At 38.0% G+C, this 23,108-nt stretch overlaps 1 protein-coding gene across 4 annotated transcripts in view; it reads right to left on the reverse strand.

Annotated features, from left to right (window-relative positions):
- The window catches only part of TENM3 (teneurin transmembrane protein 3), a 598,389-nt gene that overhangs the window by 132,288 nt on the left and 442,993 nt on the right, over nucleotides 1-23,108 (reverse strand). For all 4 annotated transcript variants that reach the window (XM_045997095.1, XM_045997094.1, XM_045997093.1 and 1 more), the window contains one exon: nucleotides 589-711. In XM_045997095.1, the coding sequence (XP_045853051.1) occupies nucleotides 589-711 (123 nt within the window). The remainder of the gene's footprint in view (nucleotides 1-588; nucleotides 712-23,108) is intronic.

Below are 23,108 nucleotides of genomic sequence, written 5' to 3' on the forward strand. Positions count from 1 at the left end.
ATGTACATTTTCCTGGGTGTTTATATAGAAAAATGAAAGGAAGAATTTTCAGACTTCTTAAATTCTGTTTTTAATTCAGAACCAAATGACCTGAAAGTCTGTTAGCCCAAAGTGCAAACTGATGAAGGTTTACAGAAAGGACAAGCAGAAGAAAGGTCAATAAATTATAATCCTTTAATGTGTCTTGTATTTGAAAGCTTTTATAACAAAATTAATACAGTATTCCAACTCCATATGCTAGCTGAATGGAAAAAGCTTAGTACACCCAAGATACAATATATGAGATGGTATAGTGAATTATAGCCTATTTACAGACTAAAAATAAGACAAAATACACACTTAAAGAGGAAAAGGTGGAAAAGCCTAGCCATCAACTCAGAAGGCAGAAAATCGTCCTATTCCTATAGTAAAAAGGAGAACTTCCAATCTTTCAACTAAATGCATAAAAACCCCTCATTAAAAGATGACATCTGTATTTCAAAATCTTTTCCCTCTCCCAGATATAACTGGATGTGACATGGATAAAAATAAATTTATGGAAAAGAGATGTTAAAAGAAACACACAAGACACATAATTCTTTCTCTTACCATTGTCGCCAGAAGGTAATGATACCGTGTTTGTTGGCATAGTATCAGAATTCACTTTTCCATTCTCAAATGTGTCATTTTCAGTCTGCTGTAACTGCCAGTTGAGGCCAAAGAGATGCATTGCTGGGGGCAGAGAATACAAGTTGTTTAGAGGTCTGCAGTTTTTCGGCAGCATGGCAACTTGTAAACATGTTTATAACAAGATTCGAATGTGACGTGAAAATTTCCATGTTCTGAAATACCAGAGATAATTGCATATAAAAATTAGAAAGGAAACAGTTCCTCACACAAATACAGCATAGAGAGCAAGGCAGCCCAGGAGGCTCTTAGGAATGAATATTTTCTCTGCTCTGAGTCCCACTTCTCACTGTCATTTAGGTGAAGGGTAGAAGGCTCTGCAAACGGGGGCTTTGCTTGACCTCAGGCCACTTGCACACCTGTAACAGTTGCAACATCTGTACATTCTCGGGAAACATGATGCTGTTCATTGGGATTAAGGTGAAAAGTAACTACTGGTCTCCCAGACAAATCTGCTGGCCTATGAAATGATCAGAATGAATTTAGATGCACAAAATATGGTAATGTTTGAATATTCTAGACTTAAGATGAGTTTACGACATCCCATTTGTCAACGGTGCAGATGACGCAACATGCTGTGTGTCAGGTAATTTCATGAAGAGTTTCTGATGTGGGTATGATAATTTTAAAGATTTATAAAAGGCTTATAAATGTGTTGACTAGATTTCTTTATTTGCAACATTTAGAAAAGAGACAACCAAAAGACTTTATACATTTATAAATGTACTTAAAATTTTTAATATTTTTTTCTTAATGTATTTGAAATATTTACAAGAATAATCATTGTGATATTGACCACTAATCCCGAAGTAAACTTTCATTTGTGTTCCACAGAACACAGTTTCAGAATTCATCCCTGAGGAGGCTAAATATCCCTAGGGAAACCCAGGGATGAACATACCACCTTATCACAAAGATTTTTTTTTTTTTTGGACATTATTTCCCATTTCACCATATAGATGGTGAAGAAAGACATACAGAGAGGTGAAGAAAGACATAATGTTTAAGAAGTATTGTTAGAAACAGTGTGAAAATCTGTGTGAAACACTGCCAAAAGGAAGCCTTTATTAAATATGTAATATATATAGTAACAATTAAATGGTCAGTGTAAAGAGCAGGGGCATTAGACGGAGTTAGATTTTGGTTTAATCTTCAGTTTAGGATTTAACCTTGGACAAATGATGGAATATTATTAACATTAGTTTTACTAAAAAATGAGGTTGGTTAAACCCACCTTACTTCATTGATGTGAACTTCCTAGCAGGATAGGTCTATAACAGTGTGTTACTGAGAGCTGGTACATAGCAGGACCGTTCTTAGTACATAGGTACTCCATTATTTATTGGCTCCAGATTACTGAACTTCTTTTTAAAAAGATTTTATTTATTTATTTGACAGAGATCACAAGTAGGCAGAGTGGTGGGCAGAGAGAAGGGGGAACCAGGCTCCTTGCTGAGCAGAGAGCCCAATGTGGGGCTCGATCCCAGGACCCTGGGATCATGACCTGAGCCAAAGGCAGAGGCTTTAACCCACTGAACCACCCAGGCTCCCCGAACCGTTTCTTTTTAAAAAGATTTTATTTATAATGAATAATGTTACGCTGAAAAAAAATAAATTTATAAATTAAAAAAAAAGATTTTATTTATTTATGAGAGAAGGACAGAGAGAGAGGGAGGGAGGCAGGCAGGCAGAGGGAGAGGTAGGCTCCTCGGGGAGCAGGGCGCCTAAGACGAGGTTCGATCCCAGGACTCTGGGATCATGACCTGAGCTGAAGGTTGATGCTTAACCAACTGAGCCACCCAGGCGCCCCTAGATTACTGAACTATTTGAAGTCACCTAACCAGACCAGGCTACCTCTCAATAAATAGTTCCTTCTGTCTGTACAGCTCTTTGTCCACTGTAAAATGCCCATTCATTGCTCAGATGGTAGGTACCAATTTTGAGGGGGAGCCTTCCCTGACTGGTTAAGCATCTCTCCCAAGACTGTTTTCAGTCCGTTTTGTATCTCATTTACCTTACACAGTGCCCCATACCTCATAGGTCTTCATAAGTACTGTCAAGTAAATGAAATCTATGTTCTGATGTTTTCAGCTAAGAAAACACTGTTGTGGATAAAAATACAGTAATTTAAGGGAGAAGTTAATAAATATAAGACAAATAAGTAAATGGTCAAGAACAGAGTGCTATACTATTAATAAATAATGACTATATTAGTGTAGTAGTCTATGAAAAGCAGTTGATTGAAAGTCCACTAGAACTTTATATTATTAAAGTTTTTTTTAAAAAGGTTCAACAGTTTGAGGGTATTCTACATGTTTCACATTCATTTGTTAACGACTCCTGATATAAAATTATGCTATATAGTAAGAAGGAGCAAACCCAGATCCAAACATAGCTACATCTACCCTGTGTATTTTTAACAAATGTATATATTCCCCTTCTTAAATTATAATCTGGTAGCAGTTCCTTTCAAGCTCTGGTTTTTTAAGGATTAAGACAGAGCTTAGAGAATCCCTGAATTCACAAATTGTCAACTTGTAAGGAGTTCATATGTCATTTTGCATTAAATTACATAGTGTTTGAGTGGCAAAATGTCAGGAGATTTCTAAACATTTATCACTTCATACATTTTTCAAGGTTTTGGGTATTTCAGCAATTTTTGAATAAAATAATGGGAACTCATTCTACATACAGTACAAGCTTTGACAGACATACTTTGGCATAGCGATGATAAATATTCCGAAAGGGTCAAAGTTTCTACCCCAAATAATATATCACCATTGAGAGCTTTTATGTAACATGAAAAGTCTTCCCGAATGATAATTTGCTTATATTATTGGTTTTAATAGACTTTGGAGAAGAGAGATCACCCATGGGATGATCAGTATAGGTACTGATGTCAAATGTTAGAAAGTAAAGTTACGTTTCTGTCTGGAGAGTTATTTTATTTTACCTTATTTTATTTTTTTTGCCAGATGGGCAATAGATTTATTATATATATATTTTTCTTACAGTAAATCTCAATAAAATGAAATTCCAGTCTACTTAAGATGCTGTATAATGGGAACCACACCAAATAAAATTATATCTTGTTTAACATTGTATTGAAAACAGAGACCAACCAGTTGTCTGGTCTTGGGATAGTATGTACTTTGAAAATCTTGGCGTTTCGTATTTAGTTATGCTCTCACTCACTTGAGATTTTTCTACAAATATATTAGTAAAAGTGACTCCAAAAATGAGAGAGGGGGACACCGAGGGAGGCAGCAATCTCATAAAAGTCAAAAAATGCTAGAGAAATTACTGAGCAATTGGGCAACAGTGCCATATGGGAAGGTCTTGGCAGACAAAATAAGGGAAAATCAGTGAAATAAGACACACAGGTAAATGCAGAAGGATGAGCCCAATTCTTCAACGCCCCGAGGTGGGAAGCAAGATTTGAACCCATGGGAAAGCCTGTGGCGCCATTACTCATGAACGGTGAAAATCTGTCCTTGGTGTGTACACATGACTTAGTGCGTTGGGGAGAGAGTGCCAAGGAGTATCTACAGGGAGCTCTGTGCCCTTCGGAATCCCTCACCCCTCTGGGCACAGAGCTTGGGTGAGGGATATCGGCTGGTGGGAATGTTGTGTGCTAGAACATCACGACACAGTTTTGTTTTGTTTTGTTTTTTTTTTTGAGAAAACATTCATTAAACACTTACCATGTTATCAAATGTTGTTAGTGCTTTACCTGCTTTATTTTTAATCTTCATGAAGACTCCAATGAATATTATTATTACTTTTTTTTTTCTTCATTTTAAATCTGAGAACATTGAGGCTTTGGGGGGAAGTTAAGCTTTCAAGCAGGCACACAGTAGACCTTGCCCTTCAACCCAGACCTTCTGATCACAAAGGGCTTACCCCAATACCCCTGTCTGTTCTCTCAGGGGGCAGTGGAATGCGAAAATCCCTACTGAAGAAAGTGAAGTATACCTTTGGTGAGGGCCACAGGCTTGATGAGGGTTTTCTACCAGATCTAGAAAATGGAAGGCAGAGACAGTATTTGGTAGCGGAGGATGGGCAAAGATTCTTCTAAGTGACGTCTGTATAATCCAGGCACATCTTCCATACAAGAACTTTCCCACTGAATTCTCTTTTGTAGAAGAAAATTTTATAGCAGTATAATCATGAAAATCCACAACAGGCTATTTTGGTTAACTCTAAGAGTCTTTTTTATAAAAGATTTTATTTATTTCTTTGAGAGAGTGAGAGCGAGCATGGGCCGGAGGAGGTGCAGAGAGGGCAGGATAAGCGGACTCGGCACTGAGCTCCGTGGAGCCCGAAGCAGGGCTTGATCTCTCGATCCCGAGATCATGACTTGAGCCGAAAACAAGAGATCGGTGCTCAACCTACTGAGCCACCCAGGCACCCCTCCAGGAGGCTTGAAAACAACAATGTAAAAATTACGTGCGAACCCTATATGTGTGTATTTTAAAGTTATGGAAAGCATTCATGTAGAAATTTAATCTCAGAAAATCTGTTTCTGATACCATGTTTCATAGTTCCGTACTGTTATTTCCATGTATTTCTGGGTAATTATAACGAGGGCTGGGGGCTGGATTCGTATCTAAAATGTTATCCAAGGAAGAAAGGAATTTGTGAGTGACAGCAATAACAATGTATGTCCGCTCAAGTGTGTTTTTTACCTTTGAAGATACCTTGATTCTATGAGCTTGGCTTTTTTCTTTTTTTAAAGATTTATTTATTTTAGGAAGAGAGAGCACAAGTAGGAGGGGGAGAGGGACAGAGAATCTCAAGCACATTCTGCTCCTCGTCCAGAGCCCAGAGTCCAGAGTGGGGCTCGATCTCACGACCCTGAGATCATGACCAGAGCTGAAGCCAAGAGTCGGACACTTAACTGACTCAGCTGTCCAGGTGCCCCGAAGTCTAGTATCTTCTAATAATGTATTGTATGACAGGGGCCATCATCCCTGCTGTCCCAGTGAAATACAGGCAGACAGCAGGTTAGTGACCTACCCAATGCCTTTTAAAAAGTTAGTGTATAAAGAAGATAAAAAAAATAAATGAATAAATAAAGAAGATCAGATCTCTTGACTCGATTTCAGGATTCCTTTTCCTATACTGTGCTGTTGTCCTTCTTATTTCAATTCTTCTGAATCAAAATTTAAAGAAATTTAAAGAATTTTAACACAAATTGTGGATTTATTTCTTTTTTGACAGGAGCACATATCCAGTTGTTGGAATGGGCTTCTAAATACAAGACATTTACCCACTGAAAATAAGTGGCATTTTGCAAAATCATCTGCACGTTGCTATTTGGAATTCGAAATATATTTTCTTTATATTAAAAACCTCAGCCCCCAGTTGGTCTACAAAAGTCTATCTCTATATCCAATAGAAACATATATCTACCTAGCACCAAAAAGCATGAACAAGAATGTTCTTAGAGGCATTATTTGTAACAACCTCAAACTGGAAACCCAGATGTCTGCCAGCAGTAAAAAGGATAAACAAATTATAGTGTTTATCATGTATCGTACCGTATCATTATAGTCAACCCAGGAATTCCACAGACCAATGTAAGTGAATCAGGTATCGCCAGGTGCAATGACATGGATACAGGTCACAAACATAGTAAGAGTAAGAGAACCCATAAAAAAATGAATATTGTGTAAGTCAATGTGTATAGAGTTCAAAAGCAGGTAAAATTAACTGGTAGGAGGAACAGAAGTCACCAGAGGGGGACTAGGTAATGACTGGGAGAGACCACAGGGAGCTTCTGGAATGCTAGTAATACTTTCATTTTTCTATCTCGGCAGTGATTCCACTCGTGTGTTCACTTATGATCTGTATACTTTTCTAAATGTATATTACATTTAAATTAAAATAATTATTTAAAAGTAGGTCATCTAACACATGACATAATTAAAAGATGTATATTTTCACGTTCCCTACACCTTTTCCTGCAAGTGCTCATCCCTGTAAGGCTCCTAGGTGTTTCTCTAGGAAAGACACCGGTGTAGAAGGGCAAGTGACCCCACCAGATAGGAGATAGAGGGAAGAGCTAGGAAAGGCGTGCTTACTGCAAATCTTGGGTGTGAGACGGAAAACAATCTGATTAAACAAATTCACGTGTTGGGTTAATGACTGTCAGCTCCTGGCCCTCCCAGACTGATTCGGAGTTTAGAAACGTTATGGCTTGTCTTGGCGAGGATGTGGAGAGACGGCAAGCCTTGTGCACTGTTGACGAGACTGTGAAGTGTCAATTATTATGGAAAACACTAGAGTGGGTCCCCAAAAAATGCATAAATAAGGAAATAAAACTGGAACTACAATATGACCCAGAATCCCACTCCTGGATATACACTCAAAAGAACTGAAAGCAGGTCTCGAAGACCTATTTGCACAACCACAGTCATAGCAGCACTATTCATAAGAGTCAAGAGACAAAAGCAACCCAAATGTCCACCAGCAGAAGAATGGGTGAAGAAAAAACACAATGGACTATGACTCAGTCTGAAAAAGGAAGGGAGCCTTTGCCACAGGCTATAATATGGACGAACCCTGAGGACATGATGTTAAGGGAAATAAGCCAGTTGCCAGAAGACAAATCATATTTTGATTCCACTTACGTGGGGTATCTAAAGTAGTTCAAATTCCGAGGCAGGAAGAATGGTGGTTACCAGGAGGTCAGGGTAAGGGGAAATGTTTAAAAAGTGCAGTTTTCAGTTCTGTAAGATGGAAAAGTTGCAGAGATCTGTTGCACAACCGTGTGAATATATCACAGGGCTCATGAACTGGCCAGATTTGCTTGTCTACCATTTAAATCCTGCCCTCAATTTCCCTGCTCCCACGTCTTGGTTCCTGTCATTCCTGGCCTCTGGGATGCCACCCCGCACCACAAGTTCTGTCTGATGACATCTCCCAACACCTCGAAGTCCAGTTGAAATGACATTTGTTCACGAGGCCTTAGTGGAATGAGTGACTATCCTGTCGTACCAAAGCACTGGTAGTATTTTACCGAAACATCCCACTTTTTGTCTGAATAAATTTTTCACTTCCTGCCATTGTGAGGAGTGGGGAGTTATAAGAGAAGCAGAAATGGATCTTTGCAGTGAAGGGGTAGAACAGGCACGTCAAGGGAAAACAGAGAGCAGTTCGGAAAGAAAGAGACAAAATGATAGGATTTTAGCTATGAAAAAATCGGAGAGGATGGTTAAGGAAAAGGTTTAATGTATAATTTAGCTTTTTCAGTATTTTGCTGAAAGTTGATCTTGGAGGTCTGGATCTCTGCAGTCACATTGGTTCCTGAGAAACAGGTGACTAACAGAGCCCTGGAGACTGTTAACAGTAAGAAGACGACTTAGGGACACCTTGTATAATTCCTCCCTTTTTCTTGGGGCAGGAGAACATAGATTTCCAAGATAACTCCCAGTCCAAATGCTTTTCTTTATTTATTTTTAAAGAGAGTTTATTTATTTGTAAGAGACAGAGGGAGCAGGGGGAGTGGTGGGGAGAGGAGAAGCAGGCTCCCCGCTGAGCAAGGAGCCTGACTACGGGCTTGATCCCAAGACCTCAGAATCAGGACCTGAGCCGAAGGCAGACGATTAACCAACTGAACCACCCAGGGATCCCAGAACACTTTTAAATGAGTCGCAATATCTAACATTTTTTCATTGACAAACTTAATGAGCACACTTTTAATTCTATCACTCACGTTGATGATAAAAAATTATCATGATATCAACTCTAGAAATAACGCACGTGGATGTGAAGCCATAGGTCATTATCACAAACTATGTTACTAACAGCCAAACGGTCTACTTTACAGACTGTATCTTTCTAGACCGTCTCATGGTATTCTTGGATTCAACCAATCTGAAGATATTTACAAGGAAATATTTCTTATATAATTAAAAAAAATCATTCTAATCTCACTTAGATTTTTTCTGTAGGCTTTCCCAGTTAACGATGAGCAAAAAACGCCTCACTAATTGAAATAATTTGGGGACAATATGCTAGTGAAATTCCATGAGGACATTTTCTTTCCGACTCAAAGACCATCCCAGTGAAAGAAATTACAGCGTACAATCCTTTTACCGCTCAAGGCTGATGGAGATGAAATGAATCCTTGATATTCTAGGATTCCACCTCTTCCCTGCAGGGGGAAAAAAAAAGGGCATGCCATTGTTTTTAACCAATGTATGTTGGTTTGATACTTAAAAGCCAGCATGTGGAACACTTGAAACCAAAATGTGTAATTAAAGAAAATTATATACCACCAAGTAACAAGTTCAGTGCCATTTTTAGTTCTGTGTTGAGAGAAAAGATGCCAAATTTTGATCTTGTCTCTGGGGACCATGCCACTGAAGTTGCTATCACAGCTACTATTATTTCTCCTGGCATGCCTGTGTTCTTAGATACTGCCAAATATGGATGGGAAGGAGGGGTGGTGACAGCTGGTGACAGGGTCCAGCAATCTGCCAGAACCTTGGAGCAAATTACAGGGGATGTTGTGAAGCGAACACAGAAGCAGGCACCCTTGCCATCAGAAACCTGAATGTAGCTTATGCCATGAGAACCCTGACGAGTAACACTCTGAGGTTTTGGCAACCTGGAGTATGGTTCTTAGCATGCCTGCCATTATTGGCTAAATGCTGTTTAATATTACAAGATCAAGCAAACATTCTCAAAAAGGCAAAAAAAAAAAAAAAATCTGAGATCATATGAGAACCAGACTCTGGTAAGAAAAAATGGACTTAAAAAATATCATCCTGAAAATGTTTGCAGTGCTGTTTTGTGTTTGGCTCCAAAACCCAGAAAGTTCATCACAGAAGCAAGGGAAGGTCTAAAGCTTCCCCGTCTTGTAATTCACCTCACATCCACCATGGTCCATTTCCCTCAAAAGAATCTTTCTGAGAAAGATTCATTAGGAACATGTTATCAGGAGTTGCAGGAAAAGAAAATCAGAATCTGACCTTTTATAGTTAAAAGCCGAGTTTTCAACACAGATTGCCTGTGTGGCATCTCATAGAGCCTTTGTTGATATTAAAAGAGAACTGGGTCCCAGTCTCCGTTCTGGCTCAGACTAGCTGTGGGACCTTGGCAAGTCACTGGGCTTCTCTGAGGCTTCGAACTCCCGTTTATATAAATATCCAAAGAGCTTGCACAAAATGATCTCTAAGGTCTTTTCCAGATTTAAATTCTTTGGTATGTCAATATGTTTTCAAATAGAAATATTTAGGCTACATCACTGAGTAGAGGCAAAGACATCTGGCATCAATGTTATATCAACATATTGGAATACCAACGCTGTTGTTCCTTTTTCTAAAAATTTCAAAATAAAATAAAATTGCGCGGGGTCAAACGACCACTGTGGGCCACAATTCTTTTGGTATCTTGGGTTTAAAGGCAGAATTTTAGCATTTTAGGTTTCAATTTCATGAACATATAAATATACACAATGCGCATGTGCCGTGATTAGATTTTACAGACTAAAATAAGAAAAATACTCTTAAATATAGGACAATGATTTGATTTGATACATGCTTACAGAATACAGCTGGGTTTTCAATGTAAAATGAAAGCATCTCATGTAAAAATGCAGTTTGTAACTTGGACCCCTACTGGTCTAAACTGTCATTAGGAATACATAGTTTTCCATAAATTAGCTTTTGTTTTCGATTTCCTGCTGTGTTCATATACATGTTGACAGAGTGTGCGAGGCAATATTTTGACATTCTAATCCATTATTATTTGTTATTAGCCTTCAAGTCTAATATTACCCGAGCAGTCTATATCTTGCTGGCCAAAACACGGTCATTTTATTTATTTTTCTTTTATTTTTTCCAAATACGGTCATTTTAAAATCAATAATTTTCTGGCAAGCTTTCATATTAATATGTACTCAGCTGTCATTAAGGAGAATGGAATGATCTCAACAGGATGTTTTGATATGCAAAGGCACTAATAACACTTGAAGTAGCAGGTTTCTCTGAGTATTATAAGATAACATACTAAAACCATAGGTTTCATGTAAACAGTTTTTCTGGGGGGAGAGCAAAGGAGACAAGGAGTGGCTGCTGATATTTTATATATTCACACTGTGCATTTTTCCTTTCTATTCTTCTTTTTGGCATCATGTCATTAATGGGAGGGTAGAATCACTTTGGCTATTGAAATGTCTTGATGAGACAGTTATTTAGTTATGTAGATTTGCCAGAATATTTGACTCATATTCTTTTGCAAATTAATGTACATTAAAAATTCCACCTCTAAATTGCATTGCATTTTTTCTTTCTTCACTATGTAGGTTCAGCATCACACGTTGAAGGATGCTGTTGAGGAGTTATTCTAGCTGTCTGCTGATGGCCAGCGCAGAGGCTGACAGGGCTTATGAAAATCAAGTTGCTGTGTCTGTCACCCAGGGAATTAAGTCAGGTCTTCGAAAACAGGCTGTTTTCCTAATGTTTCATTAGTTTTTGCTCATGTCCAGGTTCTGTTCTGTGAACGAAAGAAGCATTTCCTCTGCAATCTCATGGAAAGAACAAAGTATTCACCATTATGATGAGCTGTCCAAAGAGGCCAGTCATTATCAATCAGCTTCGAGGTTAACAGTTGTCAACATTAAAGAATATGGCAAGAGGACCTATTTCAAGAACTTCCGAAATACACAATGAAATCATTTACATGATTTATGGACTATTCCCCACATGCCAATATACTGCCTTTGTGGTTGTCACCGAATGTATGTAACAGAAGATTCATTAGTGACAGTTATTAGCAGCTTTGCCATTGAAACCCCATGGATCTACTCATTATTCAAAAGCTGGTTGTACTGACTTAATTTTCATCTGGATTCTTTTCTTCCATAATAGCTTTAAGAGTTATCTCCTCTTTTTATGTAACAAATGTGTACATATGTTAATAATCTACTTAAACATAAAAATTTCTTTGGCTGGTTCTGGCTTTTTAAAAGTCAGATTGATCTATTTGAGAGAGAAAAATAAAAGAGAAACAGGAGGGGCAGAGAGAGAATCTCAAGGAAACTCCCTGTTTAGCATAGAACCATATGTGGGGCTTGAGCCCACAGCCGTGAGATCGTGACCTGAGCCAAAATCAAGAGGCGCACACTCAACTGACTGAACCACCCAAATGCCCTGGCTTGACTTCTTGAAAAAGTAGTAGAATAGATCTGAAAATTACAAGTTTTTGAAATTTTAAGACACTTTAATCTTCATTATTAAAAGATCCAACTATCAGGGACACGGAGATTTGTAGAGGAAAACTGGTGTATTAAAATATGGCAAAATCCATGGTTTGTTCCACATATGAGTGGAACAATGATATACATATGATAATTGTCTTTCTCTGCTTGACTTATTTCACTCGGCATAATCCCCTCCAGTTCCATCCATGTCATACAAATGGTGGGTATTCATCCTTTCTGATGGCTGAGTGATGTTCCATTGTATGTATGGACCACATCTTCGTTATCCATTTGTCTGTTGAAAAACATCTTGGTTCCTTCCACAGTTTGGCTATTGTGGGCATCGCTGCTGTGAACACTGGGTGTTATATGCAACTAATGTCATTGAACACTACATCAAATACTAATGATGTATTATAGGTTGGCTAATTGAACATAATAAAAAGTTAAAAAAAAAACCCCAAAAATGGCAAAATCCAGAAAAGCATCCGCTTCAAAACAGTCCACTTCTCCAAGAGGTTACATTTGCGAGGAAAAACATGATCTGGAAATGTGTGTGTACACATGTGCGCATGGTTCTCAGGTGGCAAATTTAAACACAATCAATGACCCTTAAGGAATCCAGATACAACCAGCTCATACAGTTCGCTGTTCACCATCCACTCATCAACAAAAATGGGGTCACAGTTTCCCTTCTCAAATTCTGTTGCATGGACTCCCACGCCTCACCACTTCCGGTATCTAGAACATAATGGTAACTTTGACGCATCTTATTGGTCTTCCTGGACCTGCTCGCATCATCACGCAGGTGGGAACAGATCCTCGGAAGCCAGTTTTTCAGCTGCTCTCTGTTAATCTGGGCCGATGCGGAGAGCAGGTTTCCTTAGTTATGAAATTCACTATTATTAATGGATATTTATGAATCATTTGTGGACATTTATTTCAAAGCAAAATACAAAAGAAGTTGTCATCTCTGATCCCCAGGATACTTGCTCAGACTGCCAACCTGCTTTTTTATTTGGTGATCTCACGATCCTCTCCTAGAAATAAGTGGCCCACTTTCCTGCTTTAAACATGCATTGCTTCTCTCTATGTGATTCTTTCCTAAGATCATAAAGACTTTCTCTGAAGTAGCAAAAAGCATCTAAAAATATCTTGACTCTAAAAATAAAAAATAATGGTAAAATTTGTGACTATTGAAGACGATTGACAAAATACGGGTTAGGTTTTATGTACAAATGCTATGTAACTCACATGGGCTCATGAACTACATCATGCAATTCAGTTATTAAACCACAAATGTAGTTAATGAAAAGATTAAGGATCTAGAATGAATTAAAGGCCCAGTTGAAGAGACCCATAGCATTTTCAGACTCCTTAGTAATGATTCCCGTACACGGTTTTTTTTTTAATGTACTTATCATCTTTATGATTTAATTGTGAACCATCTATTCCTTTTTATAACGAAATATTTTTACATTTACATGTTTTTTTTGGTGAGATGATTAGCTTAAACATTTAAATACATTTTAAAAGAAAATTTTATAGCACTATCTTAAAGGAAAAATCAACATTTCTTGATAAAAACAGAAGCCAACAGTAAGAATAAATGGAGTAAACTATAAGCAAAATTATTAAAATCTATGTAGAAACGATAGCCAGCAGAAGTGTTCTTTGTGAAGGAAGTATTAAAGAGATGGTTCATGACATACAAGCATCTACTGAGACCTTCCTCGTGACATAATCAGATACGATGGGGTAAGAAGACAAAGGGGAGTACAAGCCTCATTTTGTCCTTCAGTTTTATTGATTTTCCTTCCATTAAATCACCCTTAAATTTGAAATCCTTATGAGAAATAGGGCCCTATGATATAGTGGGGAAAAGTCCCAGGTCCAAGATAAAAATACCTAGATTATGGTCCCTGTTTAAATATATATGGGCTTTAACACAGGACAAGCCACCGATTCTTTACGCCAAAGACTTTTCTTTCTAGAAACTGTGGATAGTAATATTTGATATTTACTAGATTGTTATAAGGAATAATAATAGCAGCGAAAGCTAATTGAGCACTGACATTTTATCAGGTACATTCATTATTTTATTAAAGATTTCTAGGAGCTGTACTATGACTAATCCTGTCTACACTGATGAGGAAGCTCCAGTTTATGGAAGGTTAAGTACCCTACTCAAAATTACATGGCTAGTAAGTAACAGAGGTGGGATAGAAAACCCAAATCTTACTGCTTTGAGAGTGGGTCTGCACTTACAAACTGTTTTAAAAATATGTTGTAATGTAATGTTCTAAAAATGTCTGTTGTAATGTAATGTAATGTAAAAATATATTGTAATGCCAACAGGCAAATTAGACATAGTATTTTTCCATATAAGATCGTGAGATCACTGAGGTAAAGACTAGATCTTCCCTTTGTGAAATCAATGTTTAAGAGGGAAATTCAATAACTGTTAAGCTTAATGGAATTAAATTGACTGTGATACTGGTCATAATTACAAGGAAATGCCTATGAAAAAACAAATTAAAATATGCAAGATGCAAAATTACTTGCATCTTTTTTTTCTCAGAACGAAGCCCCCACCCCCCTTGGGGTACTTGGGTGGCTCAGTTGGTTAGGGGATTGACTTTTGGTTTGGCTTAGGCCATGATCTCAGGGTCCTGGGATTGAGCCTGGCCTGGGCCCCCCCCCCCCCCCCCACCGTGCTCAGCAGGGAGTCTGTTTAAAGGTTTTCTCTTTCTGCCCCTCCCCCTGCTGGTAAGCTGGCATGCTCTCTCTCTCTCAAATAAATACATAAATTAATAAATATGTTTTTCAAGTTTTATTTATTTATTTGAGAGAGAGAGAACAAACAGTGGGGAGGGGCAGAGGCAGAGGGAGAAGCAGACTCCCTGCTGAGCAGGGAGCCCAATGGGGGGCTCCATCCATGACTGTGGGATCATGACCTGAGCTGAATGCAGACACTTAACCGACTGGACCATCCAGTTGCCCCAGTAATAAATCTTTTTTTTTTTTTAAAAGAACGAAGGGCCTCATATTCTAGAATCAAATGTGGTGATTTTCAAGGCAGCCTTGGATGTCCTTCTACAGCTCTGGGAAATGTACAAGAATATGCGGAAGGCTTTCTCTTCTTCAGGGGCACAAAAAGGTCTATGAAAAGTGGTGAAGGGGACAAAAATTTCACTACTGAAGGCACAAAGGGAAAGATCAGTCTGCAGGTCAAATATTAGGGAGAAATGACAATTCCCGGATGAAGTCAGCCGACGTCATGGCGGGCCCGCTGATGAAGAGCCCATCAGGAGAGGAGCCCTGTTCTGTCTCTGGAACCCTGAGTAAGTCCCCAGGGAGGACATTCAACAGGTAAAGGAAAGATTCAGAGCTCTTATCTTCAAAGACACTGAATATTATCTCAAAAACCATCTTGGCATTATACAGAAATGGGTCTGGATAAAACAATGATTGTTCTTTGATTCTGTTTGGTATATGCTTAAAAAGCACAAAGGAAGGGTCTCGAAGTAATGCCTTTCAGGTCCAACTCAGCAATGGAAATTGGACAAGCTGAGCTCTTTGATTAGCAAATGCAGAGCAATGTGATTTTCACTTCCCAGCAACGTTTGAAATGTAAGAAATGTATGTTTCTTAAATTTCTTCAGAACAGATTAATAGAGTACTCACAAATGTTTATTAAGAACTGAGACACCGTTTCTTTTAACAGTTTTAAAACAATCTTCTGGGCATACTTGATAAACAAACTCTTCAAGTATATACGTTTGTTATCTACAATTAAGGGAAAGAAACAATCCAAAAGACCATAAATCAGAACAGACCATACATTTTTGTGACAATTTTAAATCCAGTTGCCCCAACTTTCCAAGTAATATTTCCTTCCCCTTCTAGGTGTTAACTACATGATGGGTTCCTAGCTATACTGACTCAACAAAGAAAACAAATGAATCTCATCACTTTTTTTCTCCCTCTCAGACACATCAAGATTTTATCTTTATTATATCCACAATATATTAGTTTTAATTTTCCTTAGAGTTGATTTTTTGGGGCCACATTTAGACTTATGTGGTCACACTTAAAATCTGTCCTAACATCAGCATGTGTCTAAACACATACTCCTACTTATCATTCAGGCTTTAGCAGGAAAACCTTTCTCTAATGCTCACACTCACTAAGTTCTGCCTTTTATGCAGTCCCCAGTCTCCTACATTTCTCCTTTTTAAATAGCCCTCATGATGACAATTAAATGCTCAGTTTCCATGCCCTGAGATAAAATCTCGAAGAGAGCGAGGGCTGTGTTATCTTGTTCACAGCTGTACCTGTCACAGTGGCTTAATAAATGAAAATTGAATGAATGATGGATGGATGAATGGACAGTCACTTCCTTCTCTGGTGTGACATTACAAAGCACTAACAAAGAAACCGTGGAACCTTAATTTCAAGGAAGAAAGACTAGGTGTGAGGAGTCGCAGACATTCTAACGGTATGCAGAAACAATAAATTAAAAGAGTGGATACATATGTGAGTTTTATTTTACCTGTTATACTATAGGATGAGACATTTGTTTGAATGTAGATTCAATAGAACTTACAGGTGTTACGATGAATTCCTTCCTAAAACTCCTAACCATCTATCAAGTTTGTAAAACATCGTATCTATGCCAGTTACTTTTCCTCTCATTCTTCTGTATGAAGATATTTCTCTCGGAACGTGCCGCTCTCAGTACCACTAATGTAAAAGCAAATGGCATATGCAACACCAATTAAATATTTATGCAATGTAGCACTGAAATGGTAAATATTGTATTATGCTTTCCACTTGTCATTAGGCAGGAGATGTTGCTACATTCCACAAAAATGATAGCCTAAAACACAGAAAACAGCACTGTATTTCACACAGAAGATATTTACATCTGGCAGGAACTGGAATTTAGATGGCTTTAAAGGTATTTCTTATTGTTGCTGTCTTTGGGTGTTTTTCAAGTCAGGGAGATCTTTATATTTGAATGGTAAAAACAGTCTGCGCAAACAGAGTGTTTCTCATATATTATTTACCCGAGCTGACCTCGTATCAAGTTAAGAGTAAAATAAATTATTTGGGGGAAGGAGAGGAGGAGCTTATTTCTGACATTTGTATTAATTTCTTGAAATCGGTGATTTCTCTTTTACGCATAGTAATAAACAATATGAGGATAAACTCCAAACCGAACATTTGTATATTGTGCTAATAAAAGCAACAAAAAATTATAATGTCCAAAAGTGCAGTATACAGCCTTTTTCTCACTTTAGGTTCAACTCAGAAAGTCCCTGATGCAACTATACAGGTTTGACTATAATGGAACTGAATTCCAAGTGACCTCTCAATCTTCGCTAGGTTCTTCTTTATCACATAGAAAACGAATATTTTCTATAAATTAACTAAATTCATATTTTCTATACATTTCTGCAGTTCAGACTGACAGTCAGGATAGAGTGAAAATATAACAAAAGAGCTAAACTCTCTGTGGATGCTGGAGAGCTACATATCTATATATAGATTTATATTGTGAATACACACACATATACACACATACACATATACACAAATGCATACACACATATATGGAAGCACAATTTCCCTCATACAAAGTGCTGTCCTCCATAAGGAAAAAAAAAACAAACACAACAATCTCGAAGGGGTTCTTAGATTTTTCCTTTTTTGAATTCACAGACTCACTGCAGAGTGCTGTGGTGATATGCTTTATCTTATTACTAGTTTCCTCTTCTTCTAGCGGTATAAACGTTCCATTCTAATCTTGCACTCACCACCGAATCAGGCATAAATAAGTTCTTTATTTCATGTGTCCAAGGAGAAAATAAAATATTGATATATTGATTTAAAATTTTTAGTTTATAAGTTTCAATCCTCTAAAAACAGGCAATATTTTTTTCTTCAATATGATGAAATCACATTAGTATTATTAAAAAGCTAGCATTCCATCTTGGGCAAAATGCATTTTCTGAAGGTAATGCAACCGGGAGTTAAGGGAAGAAGCCGTAGTGAAAAATGGTATGTAATTCATTGCTTGGTTATGTTCTATCACCCAATAAAACAGCACTTTTATTACAAAGACATGTCCAAAAAGAAAAAAGCATGTCACAACACATTTTATTTTGCCATATATATTTAAATCGTTGATTTTTCATGAAGCATAAAAGGCTGGCGTGTTTTTCCCTCTGACCCTGAGTTGCATATATATAGCTAGTACCGTAATCAATTTCAAGGTACACAGAGAGGTAAAATGTTCATAAAATGCAAATCGACACAGAAGTAGGACAGATAACTGCCATCGAATCAGAACTGCAATGAACCTAAATTCGACAGGTTATGTTTTGCTAGATCTAGGGAATGCTTATGTTGTTAAACAGCCTTTTTAGCAGACATGTGACAACATCTATTTTAGGAATCAGTTGGTAGCAGCTGTTCAAAGGAAATAAATAACGACACATGTATTTTTTAACCGAAAAGGAATATTGAAAATGCAAGTAGTTCTTTGCTTGACACCGTATGTCAGGAGTCCAGAAGAAAAACAATGCTGAGTTATTTCTTGTTATTAGGAAATAAGCTGACAAACCAGTCCCTTAGAAGTTAAGATATTTGTGGGATAGGGGCAGGGTGGGTTGGGGGGAGGACTATGGAGGGTTTGGAAGGGAAAGGGGAAGCGACTATACCCTTTTTGGAGGTGATGGAAATGTCTACAATTGAGTGTGGTGATTGTTGCAGAACTGCAAATGTTGACTCGTACACTTTAAATGGGTAAACTATATGAGATGTGGATTATAACCCAATAAAGCTGTTAGAGTTAAAAAAAAAAAAAGTGTTGTCCAAGGAATTATTTGTTGGGGTAAACCGGGCCAGAAAGTGAGAAAATATGTTAGCAAAGTGGAATGTGCTAAGATTTTTGTTTTCTCTCATTTTTCTCAAGTTTGAAGAACACGTGCAAATACTTTTGATGTTACTCTACAGGGGAACTGATTTGAATTTTCAGACTCTGCCTATAAGTATAGGGAAATGCTAATGAGATTAAATGGTGTCACTGGAAGTTTGACTTGATTTTGTTGCAGTTTTAAATGGGGCTAACATAATTATTCTGACATTTACTTTGACTTAATTATTTTTCAATAATGTTTACAATTTATGACAATATTTACGGGCAAATTCAGTGTGTGCAACGTCAAAATTTCAAGGTCAGCTCCCACCCAGGAAAAAGAGCATTCTGTGAGGAAAGAATAATCAAGGCTCCTACTCATTCCAAAACTGCACAGAAGCAAAAGTAACCAACAGACCATCCCTTTTTAAATCCACCCTTTGGTGTGTATTTGCTGGATATCAGCCCATCTTTTAATTTGCTAATTTTAGAACAGAAAAAAGAGGAATGAGTAAATTCAGGCTCAGAAAAAATGGCACAAGTATTCCTTTGGTCGGTCTGTATTACTAAATATTGTCATTGAGTCTCCTCTTGTGTTCAGTGGAATTTCCATTGTGTAGATACAGGCCAACTTAAAGATTAACACATTGAAGGAGGATTTTAATTGGGAGTTCAGTCATCTAAAGAAAGTTGTACTGTGACTCTGTCAGAAAGAAGCTGGGGCCATGTGTACATGCTTGGAACATTTGATTTTTTAAATTGGGCTATGATCAATGATGGCATATCTATTTTATTATCTATCAGCTATAACTTCTCAATTCTGTTCACTCTTCTATCCCAACAGTGTTTCATGATCTCCAACCTAGACTAGTTTTCTAATAGCTGGTCTATACCTATGCTGTTAAAATGGTAGCCACTAACCAAATGTAATGATCTGAAGGGGCACATTAGTTTTATAGCAGCAATGTCCACAATAGCCAAACTATGGAAAGAACTTAGATGTCCATCAACAGATGAATGGATAAAGAAGATGTGGTATATATATACAATGGAATACTATGCAGCCATCAAAAGAAATGAAATCTTGCCATTTGCAATGACATGGATGGAACTAGAGCGTATTATGCTAACTGAAATAAGTCAATCTGAGAAAGACAATTATTATATGATCTCATTGATATGAGGAATTCGAGAAACAAGAGAGAGGGTCATAGGGGAAGGGAGGGAAAAATGAAACAAGACGAAACCAGAGAGGGAGACAAACCATAAGAGACTCTTAATCTCAGGAAACAAACTGAGGGTTGCCGGAGGGGAGGAGGGCATAAGGGATGGAGGGCTGGGTGATGGACACTGGGGAGGGTGTGTGCTACGGTGAGTGCTGTGAATTGTGTAAGCCTGATAAATCACAGACCTGCACCTCTGAAACCAATAATACATTATATGTTAATAAAAAATATTTAAGGATTAAGTACTGAGTATGAGGGATATATATAAAGTACTAAAAAGTTCATTCAGTGATAAACATCTGATTAAAGAATAGGAGCCCCTGTAGGGAGAGGAGAAGTAAGAGAAGAAGGACTATTTCAACAACATTTATAATACTGCTTTCCTTAACCTGGGTAGTAGGTACATGAGCTTATATTCTGCTATTCTTTATACTTTGGATCTGTTAGAAACTCTCTATTATAAACTTCGAAAAATAAAAACAATTCTAAAAATTAAAAAAATGGTAGCCACTAGCCACATGAAGACATGGGGACAGAGGGAAAGAGAGAGAATCCCAAGCAGACTCCCTGCTTTGCACAGCGCCCCACTAGGGGCTGATCTCACAATCCTGAGACCATGACCATAGCTGAAATCAAGAGTCAGACCTCACCTGACCCATTCTGCCATCTAACCTTGTGAACTGAACTCTTCTTCATCTTTCAGGCACCACCTGCCAGATCAAGTCTTTCCCCAACATCTTCAGCCAGAGACCCACATTTCCCTTCCCTGCTCTTCTAGTTTTTGTTCCTAAGGCTCAAGTTGCTGTTGAAACTATGTACTCTTGAAAGTGTGTTCATGTGTGACACTTGACCATGAGCTTATGGGAAAAAGCGAATTTGAACCTCTAGCATCTATCAGAGTACCCAGAAAAAATGCTGATCTAAAAATAATTGTTGAAAAACCACAAAAGTACCAGAAGAAAATTTAAGTGAATTAAAAAAAAAATACTGTCTAGAGTGATTAAAGACTTTATAAGATATAATGTGACATTCAGAAATTATAGAGAGGGGCACCTTGGTGGTTCAGTCAGTTAAATGTCTCACTCTTGATTTTGGTTAAGGTCATGATCTTGGGGTCGTGAGATTGAGCCCCATGTCAGGCTCTGCGCTGAGGGTAGAACCTGATTGAGATCGTCTCTATCCCTCTGCCCTACCCTTTCTCCCCTCCCTCCTTCCCCCTGCCAGCTTGTGGGCTCACATGCTCTCTCTCTCAAAAAAAAAAAAAAAAGGAAAGAAAGAAATAAATTATAGGGGAAAACTGATAAATTTAATTACCTAAAAAAATTTGATATGGTATATGGCAAAACACTTATGAACAAAATTAATAACAGATTGGAAAATGTATAGCACATATGATAAATGATTCATATTCTAAATAAACACTGGCAAATTAAAAGGAAAAAAAGGAGAAAAGCCCCAGTAGAAAAATGGGAGAAACTAGGCCATTCTTTCTCTCTTTCTCTCTCTCTCTCTCTCTCACACACACACACACACACACAAACAAATAGAAATGGTCAGTATGTCTGAGAAAAGATACTCTGTAATAAATGAAAACAACAATAAAATGTTTTAGCCTGAGATTGTCAAGGGTCAAAAATCTTGATAGTAAGTAGCATTGGTAGTTGTGTAAACAGGGTAATTTGGAAATAGTCTGGCAAAATGTAAAACACACCCACTATTTTGGTACACCCTTTCAAAGGATTTATTCTGATAAAATATTTGATCAGCCAGAGGCACCTGGATGGCTGGGTCAGGTGAGGTCTGACTCTTGATTTCGGCTAAGGTCATGGTATCAGGATTGTGAGGTCAGCCTCTACTGGGGCTCTGTGCTCAGCAGGGAGTCTGCTCGGGATTCTCTCTCTCCCTCTGTCCCCACCCCCCCACCGCAAACTTGCATACACACTCACTCTCTCTCTAAAATAAATAAATAAATCTTTTAAAAATATTTGATCAGGGTGCCTGGGTGGCTCTGTCGTTGGGCGTCTGCCTTCAGCTCAGATCACGATCCCAGACTCCTGGGGTCGAGCGCCAGATCAGGATCCCTGCTCAGGGGGAAGCCTGCTTCTCCCTTTCCCACTCCCCCTGTTCATGTTCCCTCTCTCCCTCTCTGTCAAATAAATAAATAAAACCTTTAAAAAATAAATAAAAAATAAGAAATTTTGATCAACTGGACACACACACACGCATAAGAAAACGGTCACTGAATTTCTGGGAACTGGTTAAACACAACCACAGCCACTAAATAAAATCATACACATATGATGTTTCATAAGTGACAAGTGAGAAAGCCTCGTACTAAATGCATTAAAAATACGGAACTCCATATGCATGGACAAACATCTGGAAGGGTATACCCCAAGACGTTAATGAGTGGTTGCGCATGCAAGAAGTTCACAGTGACCTATAGGAATCTATTTTTTTCATCCTTTTTCACCCTTTCCTTGTTCTTTGAATGTTTGATAGGAATAGGAAAGACAAACAACAAAGCCTGTTCTCTGCCCCTACCTGCCTTCCTTTCAGAGGTTACTCACCTTGACTCTGCTGAGATAACTTTATCTTAGAGAAGAGACATGCTAATATTACATTCTCCTAACTTCTCACGACCTTCCTGGCAGGTGACAAAGAAAATTCTGGGACAGAATTAATTCCTCAAGCTTTCTCTTTTCTTTCTTTCTTAAGGCTCTGGCTTTATATTGACAGTCAATATGAGAAAAGGGACCTCTAAGGGAATGCGGAAAAAAAAAGCATAAGGACGGCTGTACTTTTGTTAAAGGTTGTGAGGTCAACCTGATGAGGACATCGGTCTCCCCATCGATTCTGGGGTTTATCAGACTGATCTAAGCCGGACAGGCAAAGGTCCCTGGTCTCCATCTATGCTGTACACCATGTCAATAGAAAAGGACAACCTTCCCTGATGAGGAGTGCCCTGTTCTTGTTTTCAAGGGTAAACACAGTCTCTTTGGCCTGAAAAGATGTATCATGCTAACTGATGAACAAATCCTTTACCTGATTTAAACCCAATGAAAAAATCATTGCCTTT

The sequence above is a fragment of the Meles meles genome, chromosome 2 (genome assembly GCF_922984935.1).
Source record: "Meles meles chromosome 2, mMelMel3.1 paternal haplotype, whole genome shotgun sequence".
Classification (NCBI taxonomy): domain Eukaryota; kingdom Metazoa; phylum Chordata; class Mammalia; order Carnivora; family Mustelidae; genus Meles; species Meles meles.